Source organism: Tarenaya hassleriana, unplaced genomic scaffold (genome assembly GCF_000463585.1).
Source record: "Tarenaya hassleriana unplaced genomic scaffold, ASM46358v1 Cleome30, whole genome shotgun sequence".
In the NCBI taxonomy this organism is placed as follows: domain Eukaryota; kingdom Viridiplantae; phylum Streptophyta; class Magnoliopsida; order Brassicales; family Cleomaceae; genus Tarenaya; species Tarenaya hassleriana.
Genome location: NW_010966178.1, coordinates 111,085 through 134,429, shown reverse-complemented (window position 1 = coordinate 134,429; position 23,345 = coordinate 111,085). Strand labels below are relative to the sequence as shown.

At 40.1% G+C, this 23,345-nt stretch overlaps 4 protein-coding genes across 13 annotated transcripts in view; 2 read left to right on the top strand and 2 right to left on the bottom strand.

Moving 5' to 3' along the window:
* Positions 1-7,272: 7,272 nt before the first annotated feature.
* On the top strand, positions 7,273-10,730 carry LOC104820237. Of its 2 annotated transcripts, none has more exons than XM_010550613.2 (9): positions 7,273-7,570; positions 8,104-8,216; positions 8,749-8,924; positions 9,256-9,349; positions 9,678-9,788; positions 9,910-9,999; positions 10,098-10,183; positions 10,263-10,327; positions 10,414-10,730. In XM_010550613.2, the coding sequence occupies exons 1-9, from the start codon at positions 7,363-7,365 to the stop codon at positions 10,521-10,523; spliced, it is 1,053 nt and encodes a 350-aa protein (XP_010548915.1). In that variant the 5' UTR covers positions 7,273-7,362; the 3' UTR covers positions 10,524-10,730. The 2 variants fall into 2 exon arrangements, with proteins under 2 accessions (XP_010548915.1, XP_010548916.1); XM_010550614.2 differs by having other exon boundaries at positions 7,274-7,570; positions 8,752-8,924.
* Positions 10,731-10,742: 12 nt separating this feature from the next.
* LOC104820238 lies at positions 10,743-12,319 on the bottom strand. Of its 2 annotated transcripts, none has more exons than XM_010550615.1 (4): positions 12,145-12,319; positions 11,748-11,897; positions 11,309-11,557; positions 10,743-11,221 (listed from the first exon to the last, which is right to left on the bottom strand). In XM_010550615.1, exons 1-4 carry the CDS (start codon positions 12,214-12,216, stop codon positions 10,946-10,948), a joined length of 747 nt encoding a protein of 248 aa, XP_010548917.1. In that variant the 5' UTR covers positions 12,217-12,319; the 3' UTR covers positions 10,743-10,945. The 2 variants fall into 2 exon arrangements, with proteins under 2 accessions (XP_010548917.1, XP_010548918.1); XM_010550616.2 differs by having other exon boundaries at positions 12,002-12,250.
* Positions 12,320-13,022: 703 nt separating this feature from the next.
* On the bottom strand, positions 13,023-17,399 carry LOC104820236. Of its 4 annotated transcripts, none has more exons than XM_010550608.1 (12): positions 17,242-17,399; positions 16,879-16,968; positions 16,352-16,453; positions 16,111-16,197; positions 15,608-15,654; positions 14,807-14,864; positions 14,421-14,537; positions 14,168-14,290; positions 13,946-14,053; positions 13,592-13,782; positions 13,313-13,448; positions 13,023-13,184 (listed from the first exon to the last, which is right to left on the bottom strand). In XM_010550608.1, exons 3-12 carry the CDS (start codon positions 16,431-16,433, stop codon positions 13,108-13,110), a joined length of 1,026 nt encoding a protein of 341 aa, XP_010548910.1. In that variant the 5' UTR covers positions 16,434-16,453; positions 16,879-16,968; positions 17,242-17,399; the 3' UTR covers positions 13,023-13,107. The 4 variants fall into 4 exon arrangements, with proteins under 4 accessions (XP_010548910.1, XP_010548914.1, XP_010548911.1 ...); XM_010550612.1 differs by having other exon boundaries at positions 13,313-13,427; XM_010550609.1 differs by having other exon boundaries at positions 13,592-13,779.
* Positions 17,400-17,972: 573 nt separating this feature from the next.
* The window catches only part of LOC104820235 (chromatin structure-remodeling complex protein SYD), a 17,284-nt gene continuing 11,911 nt past the window's right edge, over positions 17,973-23,345 (top strand). For 3 of the 5 annotated variants that reach the window (XM_010550607.1, XM_010550604.1, XM_010550603.1), the window contains exons 1-12: positions 17,973-18,122; positions 18,831-18,985; positions 19,078-19,139; positions 19,592-19,707; positions 19,808-20,194; positions 20,368-20,426; positions 20,984-21,144; positions 21,230-21,294; positions 21,361-21,771; positions 21,893-22,050; positions 22,678-22,775; positions 23,028-23,213. In XM_010550607.1, coding sequence (XP_010548909.1) covers positions 18,881-18,985; positions 19,078-19,139; positions 19,592-19,707; positions 19,808-20,194; positions 20,368-20,426; positions 20,984-21,144; positions 21,230-21,294; positions 21,361-21,771; positions 21,893-22,050; positions 22,678-22,775; positions 23,028-23,213 — 1,808 coding nt within the window. In that variant the 5' untranslated portion in view covers positions 17,973-18,122; positions 18,831-18,880. The remainder of the gene's footprint in view (positions 18,123-18,830; positions 18,986-19,077; positions 19,140-19,591; positions 19,708-19,807; positions 20,195-20,367; positions 20,427-20,983; positions 21,145-21,229; positions 21,295-21,360; positions 21,772-21,892; positions 22,051-22,677; positions 22,776-23,027; positions 23,214-23,345) is intronic. The other 2 variants (XM_010550605.1, XM_010550606.1) reach the window with 2 other exon arrangements.

Below are 23,345 nucleotides of genomic sequence, written 5' to 3'. Positions count from 1 at the left end.
TTTAGTCTGATGCTTCAACCAAGCATCCTTGACGGCTCTCGTGGCATTGGCTGCAGGCTCTTGTGGTAGAGCCCCTTCTAGGACGTAAGACTTCTTATCGTGCTTGAGAACAATTCTCAAGTTCCGATACCAGTCTAAGAAGTTTGTCCGACAACTATGACAAATGGTCTATCAATATTCGCCAAGCTCTTAAATCCCGGAAAAGTTTGGATTTGTGGTGGCTCGATCCTTATGCCATCAACCGATTCGTCGGATTTTGAAGATTGGGATACCAACAATGCGCTTCTTGTCTCTTGGATCAAGAATACAATTAAGCCGCAACTTTGATCCTATGTCATTCATCGTGAATACGCATGAGATCTGTGGGATTACCTCAAACGCAGATTTGGAACAATGAATGCCCTCGTCTACTAAAGATTCGTGGTGATCTTGCGACTTGCCGGCAATAAGAAATGACTGTGGAGGCATATTTCGGGAAGCTAACTAAATTGTGGGATGATCTCATGAATTTCTGATCTATGAAAATCTGCACTTGCGGGAAGTGCACGTGTGATATTGCTGCAAAATTGAAACCGAGAGGAACGAGGATCGCCTATATGAATTTCTTCTTGGTCTTATGACAGTCGCTTTGGCACGATTCGCTCCAATCTTCTCTCGCGCACACCATTACCAAGCCTGGAGGAAGCTTACAATTTGGTAAGTCAGGAAGAAGATTCTAAATGCATTGTTGAAATGCCTATCGAAAGCAATGAAATTGTTTCCTGCGCAGTAACTTCTGCAGGAAACAAAACCAAACCGAAAACAGAGGATAGAGAGCAATATGTCTTGTGTACCCACTATGGTCGTGTTGGTCATGTCTAAGAGAATTGTTTCAAACTCATCGATTATCCGGAATGGTGGGATGACAGACCACGAACTCGTCCAAGAGTTAGTCATGGGCGAGCGACCCAGTCCTCGATGCCAATCAATAATCGGAACCGCGGTGCCCCTGTTCGAGCGAATGCCACTCATGTCGCCAACTTCTCCTCTACTGTTCCAGCTGGTGTTTCTGATGCTATCGTGAGTGGTCTCACTACGGATCAGTGGCAGACACTCGTGGCTATCATCAATGGGAACAAAATTGGTGCAACCAAGACCTTATCGGGTAAGCATTCTGTTCTCTCTTGGATACTTGATTCAGGTTGCTCGCAACACATGGTGGGCCAACTCTCGGCAATGATTGATATCTCGCCTATGTCACCATGTTCGGTGATCTTGCCGAACAGTCGCCAAGTCATGTCGGCACAGTCGGGTTATGTTTGCCTCACATCTCAGATTCGCTTGTGCAATGTGTTCTTTGTTCGTGGGCTACACTGCAATATGATCACAGTATCTCAATTGTTGGCTTCAACCGATTGCTTTATACATTTGCTCATGACTTCCGTGCTATCCAGGACTGCATTACCAAGACAATGATTGGAGCAAGTGAGCAAATCTCGGTCTTATATTATTTTCGGGGTTATGGTATAGTGGCAGCGGCTCGGGTTGTGGATTCTCAATCTATTGACTTATTGTATCAAAGATTGGGGCATCCATCATTTCGAGTGCTTCTGAAGCTTCTTGGTTTTTCGTTTTCTAAAGATTGTTGTTCTAAAAATCACGTTTGTGATATCTGTTTAAGATCTAAACATTCCCGAGCCTTTCCCTTTGAGTACGAATAAAACTACGGCGATTTTTGAGATGATTCATTGAGATTTATGGAGACCTTATCGACATGCTTCTTTCTCGAGTGCAAAATATTTCTTGACGATTGTGGATGATTTCTCGAGAGGTACATGGATAAGATGATGCGCATGCACCGAGTTCTAAATTTATAACCCGATTCGTACCACTATCCGCAAGTATACGGTAGTTGTAGTACCGGGGTCGATCACGAGGACTAGGCTGCGTTAATCAGAAAATTCTTTGCACATTGGCCTGAACCGTGACAAACTTTAACACTTACCTTGAACTGGTAAAGCGGCTCTGGTAACAACGGAAGACAGAGGTGGTCGGAATTTGGAATACAGCGTCGGCGAAGTCAGGGTCACACTTTGTAGAGTTTAAGGTTTACACCCCAGAGAGAAACGCTGAAAAAAAAAATGAAAGAAAAAATGGCAGCATTTTGCCAAGATAAAAAAGAGAGTTCCGAACATTCTTTCAAGTCTTCAACGTAAGATATGCGCCCACAAACGCTGTTCTTGGTCACCGCTGAGAAGTGTCTTCAGCCAAAGCCTCCAAATGTAGGAAAGGTTTCCCAAAGTCTCCTAGCGAAGTGGAAGCTTTCAAAGCTTCAGAACAAAACAGAAGGTCCGAGGGGTAAATTGGTACTTTGTAAAGGTCAAATTATGAGACCCTAGGGTTAGCGGTTTTTCCTCAGACTTGTGTTTCGGTTCTCTCTCTTGTGGCAGAGAGCTCTCTCTCTCTCTAGCTGGGTGTGTGCGTGTCTCCGGTGCCGTTCGGCGGTTCCGACGACGTTCTTGCTCTGTAACCCTAGACACATTACTTCCTCTTCCCGAGACTTAGGTTCTTAGGTTCCCCTCGGTACTGAACTCGTATCTCCGGTGTATCGTGTTCTTTTCCGTTTTCGTTCCTCTTCCTGTAGACACATCACTTCCTTTTCCGTTCTGTTCAAACGAGAGTCGAATCAGAGCATATCGGTGAGGGGTCGAAGGCTGGGAACCATCTACAAGTGGTATCAGAGCCCGGTTGCAGGCGAGGCACGGCGAATCGGTGGCAGAATCGCGGTCGAGGTAAGTCAAGGTTCCCTGGGTCTTGATTCTGAGAGTTCTAACGCGTGATCGAGTTGTTTCAGGCAATAAACGACATCGGAGAGGCCATCGGTGACAAGATCGGCGATCAAGAACGGTGGGAATGGCTCAGATCGGTGGCAAGACGTTGATAGGCTCTCGGAGCTAACTCAGATCGAAGATTCAGACGAGTTACGAGCTGACTCAGGTAAAATCTCGAGTATGCGTATGTAAATCTAGGGTTGGGTGGGGAGAACCGGTAGAAAAACCGGCGAAATCCGTCGTAACTCACAGAGTCACGGCTGAGTCAGATTCCGGGGTTGAGTCAATGACCGAGTTAACTCAGCGGCTAACGTTTCCGAAATTAGGGTTTTTGGTTTAGACCGGTTTAGCTAGTTTAAATCCGATTTGGTAATTACATCCGGCTCGTTTTAAAATTGAACCGGTTTAGATCGGTCAGGTCAAACCGTTGACCAAAATTGGACAACAGTTGACCGATTAGGTCAAACCGGATCGGTTCATATTCGGTTTGGGGTCAATTGAGTCCGGTTTAGGTTAATTGAGTCCGGTTTAGGTCAGTCCAGCTCTAGTTTAGGTTAGTCTAGGTCCAGTTTAGGTCAGTCCAGGTCCAGTTTAGGCTAATTGAGTTTGGTTCAGGTTAACCTAGGTCTGGTTTAGGTCAAATCAGATCGGTTCTAACCGTTTTAGGTCTGATTAATGGTATGATTTATTCGGTTCTATCTAATTCAGACCACTTCGCATCAATAAGTCCAATAGTGGTAAATTTATGCTGACTTAGATCAATTAGGTTCGGTTTAGGTAAATCTAGATTGGTATAGGCTGAAATAGGTCTGATTTAGGTCTGGTTTATCTGTTTGGGACTAGTATTGATCATGTTAGGGTCTGAATTCGTGGTTAGGACTAGATTAGATCGGTTTAGAGTCTGGAGTGTACAATTAAGACTAGAATTAACTGGTTTAGGGTTAGGTTAGTCCAAATTAGGTCTGATGATGTCTGGTTTAGGGCATAGTGGACTGGTTTAGGGTATGTTAGGTTCTGTAGTGATTGGTTTCACCATGTTTGATCGGTTTAATATCCAATTTAGCTTGGTTTAGTGAAATGCACTAGCGTTAGACCTATTTTAGATCTCGGTTTAGCTATTGTGGGTCATAGATTCTGGTTTTCTGTTCAGTATAGGCCTGAATAGTTGGATTTGACTATGTTTAGCTGTATAAGAGGTCGGGTTAGACTTAAATAGGCTGGTATAGGTCTGACATTGACTGGTTTACGTGGGTATAGATCTGTAAGGGCTGTTTGGATCTTGGTTAGGTCTGGTTTAAGATAAATTTGGGTTGATCTAGCATAGTGTAGGTCTGATTAGTAGGAAATTAAGTCAAAATAGGCTTGGTTAGCTCTGATTAGAGGTTTAGAATGACTATAGAGAATTGTCTAGGTCTGATCAGATTAGAATCTAATTGTAGACTTATGTATTATCTAGTTTAGGACTAGATAGAACTCTTAAATACCTGTTTTTAGTCATAGAGTCTGGTACTTTGACCGGTTAGGTCTGATTAGTTGGGATTTGACTAAAATGGGTTGGTTTAGGGGTTGGTTAAGTCTAGAATAACTAGGTATAGGTCTGTAGGGATCGGTATAGATCAAGGTAGGTCTATAAGGGTTGGCTCTAGGTATTTATTAGGCCTGATCAGAGGAGAATTAGGTTTCATTAGGCTTAGTCTAGGTCTAATTAGGGTACTAAAAGTTTAATCAGGGGTTGGTTAGTCAATATGCTTGGTTTAGGTGATTGACTAGAAATTAGGGTAACTAATCAGGGGTTGGTTAAGTTAATTAGGATTGACTTAGGTTTGATTAGGTTTTCTGGTCTAGTTTGGGCTTTTGGTTATCTAACTGGGGTTGTTAGGATCTAGATATCACTTGAGTTAGGTCTGATTAAGATTTTATCAGGGACTAGGTAGACTCCGGATCGTAGGACTGGTTAGGACTTTGTTGGGGACCAAGTAGACTCGGTGTTATAGGTCTGATTAGACGTAATCAGGTCAGGTTAACCTTAAGTTAGGTCTGGTTAGATGTAATCAGGTCTTAAGATATGTTGTGTTTTGAGTCTAATAGGTCAGTTAGGTAAAATTATGCCTAGAGTAAGTCCAAACAGGTTTGTGCGAGAGTCTAAGAGGTCGGTTAGGTAGAAATATATCTTGTGTTAAGTCTAATCAGGTCTGGCCTAATGTTTATTAGATCCATTTAGGTAAGATGTACCTAGGGTGAAATCCGTTTAGGCTTGGTTTAAAAGTCCGTTAGACGGTTTAGGTTGAGTACCTAGGTTAAGTTCAGTCATATCGTGATCTCCTAGTCTAGTAGGTCTGAGTAGGTAGAGACGTATCTAGGTTTAGGACCGATATACTAGAGTTAGAGCGTATCAAGCACGGTTAGGTAGAAATATACCTAGGGTTAAGTCCTCTAGGATTCAGTCTCTTCCCTTAGGTCATGGTTTAGTCACTCCTAGGGTCATTTAAGTCACTTTCGGGTAGAGTCAGCTTAGACTCAGGTTATATCATCCTAAGATTCTTTTAGTGTTACCAGTTAGTACTCGGTTAGTAGACACGGTAAGGGATAAATCATCCCTTGGGAGAAGTCAGGTGAGGTGAGCCAAGATATTCCAGCTCGGAAAACCGAGGTTAAGGGAGGCCATACGATTCTTTTCCCTTAGTCAATAGAACCAAAGGTTAAGGTATCGTGTGCTCTGGGTCTCAAATAGAGACAAACAAGGAGTCAAGTGCTAGAAACCTCATGATTTGTAATTCTCTCTAGTAGGATATGCCTTGTAGTGGGGTCTCGGATGTAAATCCGAACCCTAGGTGTCGGTAGAGGAGAAAAAGGTAGCGGTTAGGATGATGGAGTTAGTTTTCTAATTAGGGATACCCTGAAAGGGATATGGTGGAAGGACTAGGAGTCTCGGGCAAAACCCGAGAAATCGGGTTGCAGGAGAAGGCCAAGGACTAGGTGGAGTGATTGGTTCTGCGGATAGGTAGGGACATTACAAGGTGTTGGAGGTCCCGGATGATGAAGAAGGGAGAGTCCGAGGTATAAGGACGTGTTGACCTCGGAGGAGTAATCGAAGTTGCTTTGGTTCTCAACGGTAGGTCTGGAGGTGAGGTCTCCACATTTAGGTGAAGCTTTCTCGGGTAGGATACTCAGGAGATGGTGTGAGTTGGGAGGTATTAGGATTTCACCGGATAGAGTCGGTGTAGGTTGGAGCGCTAGGACACTCCCTCTCGGGGTGGAACACGTGCATTCACGTGTCTCATTCTCGGTGGAGCATCGTAGATAACTAGGAGCGTCTTCACGAGACAAAACCGTGGGACAATCTTAGTTAGCTGGTTAGGGTCCGTGGGTAGAAGTCACTAACTCATAGGTGGTGTAGACTTTACGGGGATCCAGGGCTAGATCGTCTAGCAGGTTCGTCTCGCGGGGACTCAGGTTAGCCTCGGGAGGAAGTCAGGTTAGACTCAGAAGATGGGTAGATGTCGGGGTTAACTCTCAAGGGTGCACATGTGAAGTTTTAGACTTCATCGGAGAGAGTTATGTAGACGATGTAGGGAGTCATAACTATTCGAGGTCATTTCGTTAGTCTTCGAAAACGCGAAGAGTCGAGGGATACTCGAACACTCGTTTTGGGTAGACTAGGATTTGCGTGTTTATATTGTTTATTCACGCTGAGACGTACTTATGGTGCGTTCGGTAAGAACCCTCCTAATAACGGCGTTCCAATACACTTTGGATCATGTCGGGAGGGAGAGTTATAAATGAAAGTAAAAGGGAAGTGTTAGGGTTCAGGTTTGATGTTGTTTTGCTTCGTGTTCTTGTCTCTTTTGCAGGATTTGTAGAAGAAGGTGGAGATTTGTGAAGTGTCTTCAGGAAAGTCTCCAAATGGAGGAGAGGTTGTGAAGTGGAAGCTTTCAAAGCTTCGGAACAAAACAGAAAGTCTGAGGGGTAAATTGGTACTTTGTAAAGGTCGAATTATGAGACCCTAGGGTTAGCATTTTTTTTCCTCAGACTCGTGTTTCGGTTCTCTCTCTTACGACCGAGAGCTCTCTCTCTCGCCGGGTGTGTGCGTGTCTCTGGTGCCATTCGACGGTTCCGGTGACGCTCAGTGACCCTAGACACATCACTTCCTCTTTCCGAGACGTAGGTACCGAGGTTCCCCTCAGTATTGAATTCGTATCTCCAGTGTATCGCGTTCATTTCCGTTCTATTCAAACGAGAGTCGAATCGGAGCGAATCGGTGAAGGATCGAAGGTCGGGAATCACCTACAACCGCAAACGCACTCTTGGGCCCTTGCGCATTTAAAACGCAAACGCCGGGATCGTCTCTTCGGAGAGGAGAGGAAGAAGAAGCAAGAGGAGTAACATGCAAGAATTATGTGGGTACTAAAGACAAAATAAAGGAAGGGCATTTGGGAAAACGTGGGAAATGACCATTGGTCACACGCTAAAGAACAGTAACCAATGTTTCACAGAAAATTGGTTATTTGCAGCTTTGAAATAAAAGAGGCGACTTTGTAGAATCTTTTCCTAAATGGGTTCCATTTATTGTGTCCCATCTCCTACCGTCAGACGCAGAATTCTCTCGACCCATTTCTCCAAACAATCGTCTTCAGCTTTTTCTTCTCATTCGTCGATTCTCGCTTTTGGAATCGCCCGATTTCCTGAGAAAAAGGCTAAATTCTCGTCATCGTCTTCGATGATGGCGACGCCTATTCAATCTTCTTCTTCTTCCACTGCTGGTATGTGTTTCTTGCATTTTTTTTTAATCATGGCATGTGGTTAATCTCGGATTCAATTCGACGGCTTTCTTAGATGTTTTTAGGGTCATCAAATGTAAAAAAATCTGGATGCTTTTGCAGAGGTTTGTTTTATCTTATGTCCTGTCTGTCTTAGTCAGCTATTTGCAAATGTTTCATCCGTAGTGTTTAACAGTTACGATGCTAAGATAGTATTGCTGGTTAGTTTGTTGTTGTATTGGTGGAGTAAATCAAAATTTTTGTGATGTCAGTGCTAAGATTTAGCAGTTGCTTAGGGGCTGTTCTTGCATATCTGAACAAGTATTAACTTGTCTGAACAATGGTTAGGCCTTAGTACGGAGTTTGTCCTTTTATGTTGTACTAGTGATTTGCTTATGTTAGCAGAAAGGATGAGAAAAGCCTGGAATGGGGTAATATCTTGTGATACTGTTGCTTCTTATGCAAACGACATTTGACATTTGGTTCTAACTTTGCATCTTATTGATTTCTGTGGTGTTGTTTGGGTTTTGATGAAGGCGAGACCAACCAGAGTGTGGAGGTTGTGACTCGTGTTTCAATTGGGGCAGATGATTTGCTGATTGTTGGACCAGGTGTTCTAGGACGATTAGTGGCAGAAAAATGGAGAGAGGTATAGTAATTCATGGGACATTGAATTTGTATCATTTTTACATGGTTGTTTTGTGAACATTATATACTCCATAGGACCATAAGTGCATTCTTCGCTGGATCAATCTGAAGTTTAAGAAATTGGGATTAGTCATGCCTAAACTATGTCCTTTTACATAAATATTTTAACAACATATTCTAGATGCTATGTGTTAAGCTGACAAAAGCTTTCTCCACTGTTCTCTGAGTATAAAAAAGGGGAATTAAGGAGAAGATGTGAATCTTATTTTGTCAGATTTATTTTCTGAAGATTATGCTTGATTTTTCGGTCATATATTGCGGTTAACTTTCTCTCTTTATGTGGATATCATGGTTACCTTGTTTTGTGTTTCTTAGTATTTATCCATATGACAGTTGTTGATTTATGGAGTCCAAAATTGAATGGTGGGAAAATATTGCGGACAAGTTGGATCTCCTGTGTCGATGCATAAAGTTCTTAATAAGAAGCATGTTTGGCCATATTGTTGTTAGAGTGAGAGCTTTAATTTGTGTAGCAGGAATACCCAGATTGTCAAATTTATGGGCAGACAGTGACAACGAATCATCACGACGAGTTGGAGAAGTTGGGTATCAAACCGTCTCTCAAAGGATCCGCCTTTACGGGCAGGTTCCCTTATGTGATCTTTTGTGCTCCTCCTTCACAATCCTTAGACTATGCAGGTGATCTCAGGTAACCACGAGAAATCACTTTCAAAGATTCAATAGTAAGTTGAACCTTCTATTCAACTACATGTCTCCTGACTTAATCCTATTTTCTTCCATATAGTATTGCTCCACATTAAGTGTTGTTACTGAATGCCATAAAAGTGAGGCCTCTTGTGCAATTAGATGGATTATCTATTTGTTTATAGGCAGAAAGCCAAAGCTAAACTTCAAGTGGTGTTATGGATTGTCTCTGTGATGCAAAATTATGAGAATGGAAATACTAGGTCTCTTCTGCATTGATTCAACCATGTCTTGCATGGCTATATGCTTCTGTAATGGATGGTTGGATGGATCAGGTTGGCTGCCTCAAACTGGAACGGAGAGGGATCATTCCTGTTCACATCTAGTTCTGCACCATATGATTGCTTTGATAATGGGGAATGCAACGAGGTTCATCTTTGTACATGAATTTTACATCTCTACTTCTGATTTCCCTTTAGATGGAAAATAACAAAATTATCATCCCCAAAACAAAAGTTTTCTGTAGTTATTAAACTCTAGCATCTGAAAATTTTTGTTGCTATTAGTTTGGACTAATGATCTCAGAAAATCTATCAAACTCAACTATTTAATCAAATGATGATTGATAATGGGTTCTGAACTTTACTTCACCTTGTCAATTCTCTTTGCAAAACAATCATTAGGGGCATGTCAAATAGATATACTTGTTTCATGAGCTGTAGAAGCATTTCCTTATGTTGAATGCTCTATTATGCAGGACTCTCCAGTTGTGCCACTGGGCAAGAGCCCTAGAACTGATGTTCTTTTGAAAGCTGAAAAAGTAGTGCTGGAACATGGAGGGGTTGTCCTTAGACTGGCAGGGCTTTACATATCCTCTCTTGTCAATTTAAAATTTCTGGAAATTATTGACACATTCTGCAGAGTGAGAAATATAGGGCTTCTTTTGTTTGTCAGCAATGAATATTTCACGTTTCCTGAACATTTTGTACACAGCTGATCGAGGAGCTCACACGTACTGGTTGAGTAAAGGGACAGTTGATGCTCGTCCTGACCATATTCTGAATCTTATACACTATGAGGTAATAGTTTATGATGTATACGATCTTCGTGTATATTGAAAATCAGTATCGCATTTTAGAATTTCTTTTATCGTGTTCTGAAATGTGTATTGCGACAGGATGCTGCATCTCTGGCAGTTGCAACCATGAAGAAGAAATTCCGTGGTCAGATTTTTCTGGGCTGCGACAACCATCCTTTGTCAAGGTATGGTTCTGTTTTCTGTCATCATCTGTTCATAGAACTTCAGAGTTTTTGCTGAACCAGTTGATCCTTGTCTTCCCAGGCAAGAGGTGATGGACTTGGTTGCCAAAAGCGGTAAATATGACAAGAAGTTTGAGGCTTTTACAAGTAAGCAAGCTTCTAAGAGACTGAATAGCAACTATCTAATTTTGGCAGCTTCAACTCATAGGGGCTATAATGGATTTGCTCTGCAGGCACCAGTGGCCCATTAGGAAAGAAATTGAACAACTCAAAAACACGAGCCGAGATTGGATGGGAGCCGAAGTATCCAAGCTTTGCCCATTTTCTCGGAGTATCGAAGTAGTAATCTCTTGCACCAAGTCCTTTCATTCTTCCTTCTAGTGATGAAAGTACATGCGGATTGTTCCTGTAGGCTGTCCGGACAATTCATTACAGAGTAATTAGCCACAACAGCGCTGATCATGCATGAGGATATTGGTTGCTGTAAATGAGTTTGTGTTTTATGGATCTTGCACATTGTGCTCAATATGATCTTTCATGTTGGAAATTAGCAAGAATATGCTGAAGAATTATAATGGATTTATTTCACATATCTGGATTACATACACATTTACATAACTTTGAATCACAAAAGTGTATACAGGTCAAACCACCAAAAGGACAATGCTAAGGAGAAACATAAGCAAACGTTTACAAACTAGCTGATGCAGCACCCATCTCTATGCAAAACCACTTTTCATGATTCACTTGCAGAGACTGTGAGTTTCAGTAGTTTCTGACACTACTGCTGCTACAAGGAGTGGATGCCGGATCAACAGTAGAGATACAAACCCGTAGAATCTCGTGAACCACCCCACGTTGAAGAACTCGAAGAACGGTTTCTTCTTTGCCTGTTGCGAGATCCATGAAAGATACCTGGCGTGAAGTGGCTTCATCCCTCATTCGTCCCACACGAGACCATCTTCCTAGCTTCCACCATCTCACCCACACTTGTTGCTCTGAGATCTTGCAGCGAATAAGTGCATCATAGATTTGCTTGCCCTGTGTAAGTGGGAAAGATATTCACAATCCTGCAAGATTTTCTCAAGAAGTTTGACTGAATAACAAAGAGAACTCGTGGAATCTAACCGGCACTTTCAGCTGACAGATGCAGTATATGAGTCCGATTGCATTCAATAGAGCATCCGGGTTTTGTCTGAAGAAGAATAATTCTACGTCTTGGAAACCTAAATGCATTGAGTTCATGGCTTCAACGGCTTGTAGATAAACACCGGCTTCTAAACACCTTGAAGCTGACGAATGTTTCACACACGTAATCAGAGTTCGGGCTCTATCAGATATTCTGTTGTGCTGCATTATGTACAGACTTCTCCATACCTGCAATGTTTCCTAAGTATTCAAGAATCATATGTGCCTTCCCGATCAAATGACATGAGATCAAACACTATGCTAGGCAAAATCCTAACTTTGGGTTCTTGTTTTTCCTGAGAAGCCATATGAAGAAACAAAAAACAAGCTGTCATCAAACAGTTTGATTCGATCCATCCCTCAAATATTTCTGTATTACCTGAAAATTTCCAGGAAATAGAGTAGAATGAACATCAAAAGAGGTCAATAAGGACCATCTTTCCCTGAAAAGAGGTTCCCATATGCAATCAGAGCCACACAGCTCCCTCCAAAACCTAGAGCAGCTACTCAGCGAACAAAGATCAGACACCTAAAAACCAGACAACAAAAAAGTCATCAACTTGGAGAACCCACGATTCAAGAATCTGATCGGACAGAGAAGAAAGAGCCCAGATTAAGAGGTTAGAGCTCAACCATCCGAAGGAACACAAACCCAGATTACTTCCGATGGAAATCTACCAGATTCAACAGAATAAACCGCTGAAAAATTCGCGGCAAAAACAAAACATGTAATCAGAAAAGTAAAAAGAAATGGAAACGAGAGAGGAACACATCACCTGAAGAGAAGATACGATTTTGAGAACTATGTCGAATGGTAGTGAATTGTAAGAAAATTGATCCACGTTCATGATTTTTGAACCTGGAAACTCCTTTCTACGCTCTCTGAATTTGTGGCGAAGAACGATCTGTAACTTCTCCTCTCCCTAAAGAGCACGTTAACGACGATTTGGTGTGATGGTGACTCCAGAATCCGAATTGAACCGGTAAAGCGGCAACAAGATTTAAACTTTCGGTTAAGAATACCGAACCGGACAAAAAAAGACAAGCTTTGTCGGTTTCTTACCCTGTCTTCGCTCTCTAGTAGTTTCTTTCGTTCTGTTCACTGGTGGGGTCAATTCCGATCCATTGATGATACAGAGCTCAGGAAACTGGAAGAACCCTTCTGCCCAGATCACTTTCATGTGTCTAATCTCATAAGGAGTCATCTTTCCAGAGGATCACCAATCAAAGCTTTGCTTTTGTACAGAAGGATCCGCCGCGGAGGAGTTACATTTCCCGGGTTGGGTTCCTCTGCTTCTGGAGGCTTGTTGAAATACAATCTAGTGGATTACAAACCAAGTAGGGTGATATCAATAATAAAGGATTCAACTTGGCTGGTTAGTTGGTCGAGTGTTTGTCGTCTCCTAGTTGGTCGAGTGTTTGTCGTCTCCCACGAAAAATGTGATGGTACATCTTTGAAACCCGAATGTCATTCTATTATAGACAATGTTTATACAAGAATATCTCCTCATGGGGTAGTCAAGGCTTTACCTACATATAGGATGCTTACAAATGAACATCAAAAGAATTGCAGACACATCAACATTTAGGCTGGAGAGACAGGGAGAGAGAGAGAGAGAGAGAGAGAGAGAAAGAGAGAGAGAGAGAGAGAGGGTGAGGCGAGAAGGAATATAATTGCATGACTGATTTCTAGCTTTACAAAAGTTGGATTCCGACTTTGGAGTCATCTAACACAATTCCTAGTAGTATCGCTGACCAAAGATGTCTGTACATGGAGCATCTCCATCTGTTCTTTGCACATTTTCTTGTGTAGATCCTGGACAGAAATAAATAAATGATCTCCATACCATATGTTATCTAATTCCATGAAAGATGGCAAACTCGAAGATGGGTTTGGAACTAAAACATCTGCATTACAAAGAAGAAAAATTAGAATCTCAGTACCTTGCGGTATTGTGGATAAAGCTTCTTGCCTTACAGCTCCATCAATAGAGGATTGACTTGAGCTGCCACCAGCAAAGTTCATCAATCCTTCCACCATCAGCCTAGCGTCAGAATTCTGCAAAACAAGCCGATAGGCCTCAAGAGGATGGATTTCAGTCTAATGTCCTTCCTTTTTCTGGTTGTCTATTACAAGTAACAGCGCTTCAATACATCTTGTCCGATGCCTACCATGTTGCAGAAATAAATGTTACGGTTTAAGAGCTAAAATATGTATTTTACCTGTCCAAGCGGAGAACTACTCTGAGATGAGAACTTTGGTTGTGTAATATTTTGTTGCGTTGCGTGAGCAGTAACATCATAATCAAGTTCTTGAGCATCTGCTGCTTGGAACATGTAACCAATTTCAGATCTGAGACGATTGTTTCTTTGAGAGTAGTAAATTTTGGTGGCAAGAGGAGCTGGAACATCTGCTTAAGTTGCAGAACAAACAAGCAGAGAAATCAGGAAAGGCCCATGTCATGTCAGCAATAGAGGAGCAAAATTTGAGTAGTCATGAATTCGCATTTTTTACATATCAGTAAATCGTGTCAAGGAGAAGATGCAGATTTAGAAGAAAAAGATCAAAATTTTTACTTTGATTTTGCACATGATTGTCATGAAGATCACGGTGGCATGTATCATCAGCAGAATTGTGATCTATGTATTGACTCTGTGAAAGTGTGCACCTTGTATAATTACCAGCTGAACAGGAGGAGAATTAAAAAAAAGTTATATTAAAGAACATGTGTGACAAGATTTGTCTGAAATCTGAGGAAAGCAAGAGAATAGGCAACCGAAAACAAGTGGGGAGCATACCTTCTGCGACACTGAAGAAGGAACTAAGTTCTCCATTGTCGTGAGTTTCTGTTGTGATGCTATCATGTGCATCCATCGGGCTTCCAGTCTCTTGCTTTCTGTCAACTAAAAATTGGTATAGGTCTACGTGAAGGATACAAAAGGGTGAACACAAAAATCAGCCTGCAGTTAAATATAAAAGAAGTGTCTCTAGGCGATATAAAACTCAAGTCATCCCGTTATAAGCAACGTAACATCTCTATAAAAAGGATACTAGCACTAACTGAGACTAATTGTCCCTTTTGTTTTCGTCGAGGAGGTTTTCTGCGTTCAGTACAGTAGTCAAGATCAGCTTTTGCGTCCCTTGTACTGCTCAAAAACCTACAAAGATCTGACAAGATCAGACAAAAACACTAATTATTAAACTAAACATCATGAAATGGGGGCCATACGGGAAAAAAAGGCCAATAGCTAAATCAAGATGATAGCTAGTCAAAAGGGAAATTAGGAATCATGCTTTCTATTTGGCAGTAAAGGCCAGGTTTGCATTTAGCTTCTAAACTGAACCAGGCCTTTTCATCCAAATGGTTTTCTAAGTGCAGGAAATCTCCAAACCTCATAATCTTCATTAATTGAAGAAGTACAAAAACCATTAAGCACCTGCATGAGCTGCGAAGTGACTCGCTTTGATTGGCTTCTTACAAGCATGGCAATATATCTGGGAAGAAGCTGACAAAAAAGTCAGTTATGTACATGACTGAAAACATTGCATGTTACTGGTCATCGTACTTCCCGTCAGGCAGAGATGGGAAACACTAGGAACTAATAAATTACAAAAAAAGAAAAGAAAAGAAAAAAGAATGGACTGACACAACAGCTGAAAACTTCACACCAAGGTCCAGTAAAAAACTAAAACAGTGAGAACAGAAATGGCATCTACATAAGCTACAACTTTGGGGCTTTCTTCAACTGATACAAGGAAAAGATCAATGTTTAGCATTACCTCAATCATGATAAAATGCATCCGAAACCATCAGCTAACTGTGTTTAGTTAGATATGGGTCATGAAACTCCTTGAAAGTCAAGTTTCTCATTATTATAACTCAACATCTTAAACATGATAAAGCATTATTACATCAGTCACTCATAAAGCATTAGAAGACTAATAAGTTACCGGTGACCCCATACAATGGAAATCAACCATCATTATGACATATTTTTTTAATCAAAAGGTTCAAATAAGTTAGCACTTCAATTAGTAGTGACTTGTGTTGTCCCATCCTGACCATGAGAGGATAAGAGACTGAGGCAGAAAAAGAACAAGGAAAAGAAAAAGAAAAGACTAGAAGAGAGCAGAAAGGATGTTTTATCTAATTGAATCAAACTCTGACTTGTAGCAACTAAATCTTATATGTTCTAGAAAAGATTGAAAACAAAACAGACTTGAGGACCCAGACTTACCAACTGCAAAGGATCCTCCATAGGCTTCAGACCGAACATATGCATATCTGGAAACAACAAAGCAAAAATAAAGCAGAGACTACGGAAGAGACTTTACAAATGATATATTTCCATATCCTTAGTCCTAGTCCAGGGGTTCATCCCATATTCATGCCTCAATATGATATTTCTCAGTCGCATACCCAATACTAGTTCTACTCGAAACATCAGAAGAATTCTACATATATAATCAAGAATGTGCAGAAGAAAATTCCATATCTGCATTCAACTTTGGAATAATTTATCCATGAATCAACATGGACGGTATCTTTTATATGGATTTTCCTAATATCCCTTGTGAATAGATTTCAACATATCAAATACTTCAAACCAGATTTACATACGCACTGACATGGAAAAATGGTATGAGTGATTTGCTGGTAATTTCAGAAAATGATATTATCGAGATAGAGAACTGATGCTAAATGGAGATTGAGAAAAAGAAAAAATAATAGAGGTATTACCTTCTTCATCAAGTAAATTTGGTTCATCCGCCTCAACGATTTCTTTGCGAATGTACTGAGCCACTAACTTCTGGTTTCCAATATATTCTAGTAAAAACATTACAAAGGTTTGGACGACAAAAAGTAATTCATACACAACAAAAGACTACTTAAAAGATGAATATTCTGATAAACACTGGCGTTCATATGCAGGAATTGAAGACAGAAGTGACGGACTTGGTTGAAGAACGGTTCTTAATACCTTCAACATTCTGTGTGAAACTCCTCGCTTCTAAAAGCCTAGCCATAACAGCCATTCTTCCACTGCCAACTGAGCACACCATCTAGACAATAGTGTACTTCTCTGTTTTCACACAACAAAAGAAAACCAGAATCTATCGGTATGCCACAGTAAAAAATTAATACAAAATCATCACCGAAGCGAATTGGATTTTGACAAACGAGGATATGATGTATCATCATGTTATGGTGATAAACGGACATGGTGTAATGGTTAAATATAAGACACAAGACTGATGTGGACTTCCAGGTACAGGCATCTCTCCAATCAGACAAAACTCATTCAGCCATTGGAAGTGGAACTGACAAAATCATAAGATAACTGAACAAGATAATTAAAACTCTCCAATTATTCACAGTTTCCATGACGCTAGATAAAGGATTATACATAAGACAACCATCCTGAATAACCACATTCCGAACACAGCACGTTAATAAACCCAAAGATCACCATCGTAAGAAACAAGAAAATGATCAAAAATCAATTACCTTCAAAGTTCGTAGCTTTCTGCAAAAGGTATCGAGACCCACCACAGAAGCAGCGAATCCGAACCCAAATTCAATCGGAGAAGTCGATTTCTGGGAAATGCGGGAGAATGACAAGAACACCCATTAGCGTAATTTCAGCGGCGAATTCTCAATCAATAAACATACGAAGGAATATCAACTAGTTCATGAGACGAGAAAGAAAAAACAAGAAACAAGCGAAGGAACTCCAACGAATACGAATTGGGAATCGAAGCGTTAAACCAAATGTGAGGCCGGTGCGAGAGAACGAAAGGACAAGAGCCACGAGAAACGAAAAAAAGCCGGAAATTTTCCGAAGACGCGATGAAATCGGAGAACACTGACCCAGCGTTGTTCATCTCTTCACCAGAAGAAACAAAATGTCGCTGTTCATCATCATCTCCCTCGCGAACCTGAGCTGCATGGCGATGAAGACGCGTTACGATTCGGATGCGTTTGTCTGTTCTTCCACTCTCTCTCTCTCTTTTTTTTCTTTCTTTTTTTCTTTTCTCTTTTACCGGAATGCAACAGTAGTAGAATATGGCAATTCTTAGTTTACAAAACAAAAGAGCATGAGAAATTTACTTTTAAAATTTAATTAAATATATTATTTTTCCAAGAATTGGACGATAAATAAATATGTGGACCGTGGACGTGCAGTAGGCCCAAATTCAAAGAATGGAGCCCACATAGAAATACATTCTTAGCCCAAATCGAATAATGGGTCTCAAAATATATTTTTACAAAAATAATTATCTTCCCAAGTTTTTTTTTATATATTTCTATCAATACTTATATTAAGTTCAGTTCCTATATATAATTTATTGATTTAACTCCAATCTTATATATTTAATTTCGAATATTTAAATGGACATAATATTCTTTATATAAAAATTGTTAAGGAACTTGTATTGGCCAAATTTTGGATGGATGTATAACATTAGATACTTAAATTGATTAAGTTTCCAAACAATTTTTTTTGGGAGTTTTGTTTTGTTTTTAAGGCAGTACATATATATATATATATATATATATATATATACACACACATATATGATATGAAGACGTGTTTTTCAATTTTGGTCACTCGCTGGGATTTCAATTTTCTCTTGGTTCTGAAAGGCGACGCCATTTTTGTCATCAGCAAGGGCTTCACTTCTCAGCAGAGCGCTCTCGCCGGATATCTGTTGGTTTCTTCGGTGTCAACGGGTTGGATCGCCGACAGGGTAAAGCTCCCCGTTCTTCTTCTTCTTCGCTGGTCGCTGTTCAATTAGGGTTTTTGTTTTGGTTCTATATTGATCCGGGTCACATTTACGGGGGGAATTCGCTGATGTTGTTCTTTCCTCGCATGGATATTAGCTCTGTTGGCGTTATCTCAGTTCGCGACCTAAGACTTTATGCATAGCTTCGATTATGCGATTTTTTTAATCTGAATTTCGTCTAATTATCTGTCACCATGGTTTTTTGTTAGTATCAAATTAGGGGTTTTCCTTGTTTGCTTCTACGGGTTTTCTGCTTCCGGAAGAAATAGCTGGGTACATCATTTTTTTTCGGGCAATGATAGTGCAGGATATTGCTAAGTTTAGCTGTGTTTGTAATTCCTACTTTGTTGAGTCCCCTTACTTTCCCAAGGCTGTGTAAGTGTGTTGTGGAGGCCTGCCAGAGACTGAGACCAAAATCTGGCTTTTATCGTTTGACATGCACTGCTACTGCGGTGATTTCTTCTGGATTGCTTGGATTTAAGGTCTCAAAGTCAAATTGCTGCCATATGTCTAGTTTGCTTGGCCAGTGTCCTCCATTTTCCATCATGTCTATCATCTTTCTCCTAGGAAGTTGGATTAGGGATTTATGAGTAATTTTATTCTCTCTTACAGTATGTTCTTCTCCCGTATTATACTGGTGTATGTTATGTTCATGTGTGCAATATGAAGCAGGAGTTTTGAACATGATGTGCATACTGGTGTAACTGTATTAAGAATTTAAGATGGCATCTTCACATAATATCGAGTTGGAGGCAGCAAAGTTTCTGCACAAGCTCATTCAAGATTCTAAAGATGAACCTGCGAAGTTAGCTGCAAAACTTTATGTGGTATGTGTGGGTTGACTTGACTTGATGTGTTATTTCTCTTAGGAGCTCTAATATTGTGCTCTAATTGCATTTATTCTATCGAGATGATTTAGATCTTGCAACACATGAAAACCAGTGGGAAGGAGCATTCGATGCCGTATCAAGTCATATCGAGGTATCTTTTTCTTTACACTAGTCATGCTTGATATAACTTCTGTATCGGTTAAATATCTTCTGGTGCTAGAATATGTGATGTCTTTTTTGAATGATTTACTTGACGGAATGCATGATGCAACCACATTCTTGTGCAACTTGAAACTGGGTGCGAGTTTCATTTAGCTGAGTTAGATATTTTAGCCTTTTCTTGGCATCATGATTAATTGGCAAAGTTAGTCATGCCATCCTTTTCAATCTACTCTTCTTTTTCCTTTCTTTTTCCCATTTGCTAATTGAGTTTCTGCTTCGCTTGGTTGTTATGTAGTCGCTTTTTTAAGTGGCTAACTTCTTTCATTATGCTTGATTATTGTGACCCTTGCCCTCCTAAAATTTTGTATCATCTGTTGAAAAGTTTCGCTGTCTATTTCTTATATTTTAGTTTTAATGATACGATCTTTCTAAATCTCCAAGGGCCATGGAGACTGTCGTGAATCAACATGGTCTTGACATTGAAGCTTTGAAGCCATCTCGTATTCCTGTGGCTGGTGGAACTCAGATGGGTGACTCTGCTTCTGCACATATGGCAGGTATAGCTAATACCTTGCTTTTTACTCTGGATTTGTTTATTAAGAAGATTTGATTCTGGATTATTGTTGTTGATTAAGCTGCATTTATATTTGAATACAGGGTCTTCCCACGTTGCTGGTGTTACCAATGCTTCCAAAGCAAGTTCGGTTGAGAATGAGTTATTACAATATGATGCATTTGGTAGGCAGCTCGGTGGACCGATCTGTGGTTCACAAGCTTTTTACCAAGGTTCTGGAACTCGTAGTAATCGATCCTTTGATCATGAGAGTCCAGCCAGCTTGGATTCTAGGTCAGCAGATTCCCAATCTCAGGATAGAAGTGAGACAATGAATCACAAAGATGTCAAGTCAAAGGCAAAGAGAAAAAGGGGTGAATCATCATTTTCATCTGAGCCAAATACAGACAATTCTCACCAATTTGATGCTTACATAGTAGGCGATAATCAGAAGGGCAAAATTAGCAAAGTGGAAATGTCTGGTAATCCAGGTTTGGATATACAGTCGGTTTGCTTTTATATGATTTTCTACACCCATCAAATGCAACATTTTTAATTTAAATATAGAAACGCAAGAAACACTATCATTTGCAATATTTTCTAATTTATGCGTGAAAATCACCTGATTCGTCGTGGTTGTGTACTGCATATAATTTAAATTCAGGTGATATTGGGAATCTGAATGTTGGATTACCATCAGATGTAGACAAGAAGACACTGCAGGTGCTTTTCTTGAAACCATTAATTTTTTTTCGTCCCTTCCGATTTAACTTGATTATCTGCATAACATTTTGTTAATTGCAACAATAGTTATGTGCTTCCCTGACTGCCTAATTTTCTAACACGATTGGACTTTGCATTGACTTCAATGCACGAAAACCCTTTGGGTATAATCAGGACTTCAGGAGACATAATGTGGGCATTTGCGCACTTGTTTGCCAAAGAATTTAATTATATTCTTCGTGTCTCTCTTTCTATATATTTTTATTTTCTTGACGCTAGATTTTTGTTTGTTTGTTTCAATATTAAAATGTATTAGGAATCTACTTGAGTTTCTCATGTTATCTTTTTTCTCAAGGACTACTGGTGCTATTAAACTTCATTTTATATAAGTGTATCCATTCCATTGCTACTTTGTTAAACAATATGATGTTTTGACATTTACATGCATGTTCGTGTCCATACAGGTCTTCTGATCTGACCTTTTCTGTTTACTTCCTACAGAAGATATGTTTTTTGAACTTTGGCATCCTCATGCTGCATGGTATTTTTTATGACAGGGTGGCTGGCAGAACAGTGAAGTTGCCGCAATTAGAGCTCCAGGCCTTAGAGGTACTGGAAAATCTATTTCTCTGGAGGGATTACCGCAATCAGGTTCACCTTTCAATGAGCAACAGTTGAAACAGCTCAGAGCCCAGTGCTTTGTCTTTTTAGCGTTCAGGTATTCTAGACCCTCCTAGTCTCTTGTTTAACTGGTTTGGGGTGTTGGTCATACCTAATAGCTCTACCTTACTTTCTTCTTTTAGAAATGGTTTGATGCCGAAGAAACTGCACTTAGAGCTTGCACTTGGAAATACTTTCCCCATAGATGGTAATTCTTTGCTTTCTTATGTGTTCTTTAGCCTTTTCTGCCGGCTTTCTCTTGAATTGTATTCAGTCTGCTATACAGATGGTTTTCGCAGAGAGCTGTTTGACCATAAAGGGAGAACACAGTCTTCTGGTGAATCAGGTAGCATTCCCGAAGTCTCGCCACCATTGTCCAGAATAAATAATCCCACCAGAAGATTGGCCGAAGTGGACTTCTCATCAAAAGAAACTGAGAGATCAAGATTCGGAAACAAAAATTCCTCAAATGTGGAATTTTCTGATGGACAAAAACTTCTTTTATCATCTAGAACTCCAGACCCTCAAGTGCAAAACCAGGCTGCTGTTAGTCATTTGGAGTTGGTGTCTTCTTCAACTGGTCTAATCAAACATGTGCCATCTGAGGTCATGGGCCGGGCAGGAATTAGTATCCGTAGTGACATCTCATCTTCTGCTGTTCAACTGGATGAGTGTCTCGCTTCAGGTGAATGCCGTAATTTGAGTAAGCAAATCATTGATAGTCTTTTTTCCCCTTTTCGAGTGGAGAACTACTTTCGCCAACCTAGTTGATCACTCATTGAAAATGGGCATATGGCACATGGCAGATCATGAAGAAAGTAATGTGCAACCATCGCTTCAGTACACCATGTCGCAGAAATGGATTATAGATCAACAGAAAAAGAAACTCTTGGTTGATCGGAGTTGGGCTCTAAAACGGCATAAAGCAGACCAGGCAATTGCGATACGATACAATGAGTTGAAGGTTTGTTAGGATTCTCTCTCTCTCTCTATGTGGGATGTGGTCATGGCTCTAGTTGCTTTATGTTTTTGATGAATGAAACTGATCTTTTACCATTATTGAATATATGTTTTATGTTGTTGTGTTTGCTTGTGGTTCTTGCTTCTCTCTCTGCATATAGGAACAGATCATTAATTGAATTTGAATATTCAATTCTATATATAGATGGACATGTCATTGTTTTCATGTAAATTCCCAGTCCACGATAGGTTTCTTTATTCTGATTGCTTTAGGACCCTTCAAACTGATTCATGATGCCTTTTTATGAGTCAATTTGTTGAATCAATCTCAATAAGATGAAATATTTCAGGTCTATGAACCTCTATAGTTTCTGTGCCTCTTCCACTGTGTCGGGGCATTAATTGACTAAAATGTTATATTTGTGATTGGCTTCTGCACCTTTTTTATATATGTTTTCTAAGTGTCAAGATTCATCGGTTTTGATATTGGGATCATTTTATTGGAAACCTCTTTCATGATTGAATCCGTACTAAAGAACTAATTGCACTTTTGTCTGTTCAATACTTAATTAGGTCCTTGGTACTATTTATTCTACATCCTGATGATTTTTGCCTTTTGCCCAATCTACAGGAATCTGTGAGTTCATCAGAAGATATATCTGCAAAGACCAAGAGTGTGATCGAGCTTAAAAAGCTTCAGCTGTTAAATCTTCAAAGGCGTCTAAGGAGGTAATTGTACTATGTTATTTTTGTTTGGAACTTATTTCTTATTCACGTGAAGGAGTTCCTACAGTTTTGTATGACCTCATGGCTTAATGACCAACTATCCTAATAACTCCAATTAATAGGACACAACTAGCTGTTCAGTCTTTTTCACAACAGAAGACTGTGATTTTATATCCAGTATGTATTCAAAACGTCATATCCTTTCATATTTCATATCCCAGCTTTTCATTTGTTATGTTGTTTTGGTTGAAACAGTGAGTTTCTCTACGACTTCTTCAAACCAATTGCAGCTGATGTTGAGCATCTGAAATCATTTAAAAAATATAAACATGGACGGAGGATTAAGCAACTTGAGAAGTATGAGTTGAAGATGAAAGAAGAGCGGCAAAAGAGAATTCGTGAAAGGCAGAAGGAGTTCTTTGGTGAGATAGAAGTCCACAAGTACGTGCAATTAGTTTACTGTTCTGATCCAGTCTCTCTCTCTCTCTCTTTTCCGTTTAGTTCTGATCTCGCTTAGCAGGCCAAACGAATAATCTAAATATTTGATCTTGCATGAAACATTACCATAGGGAA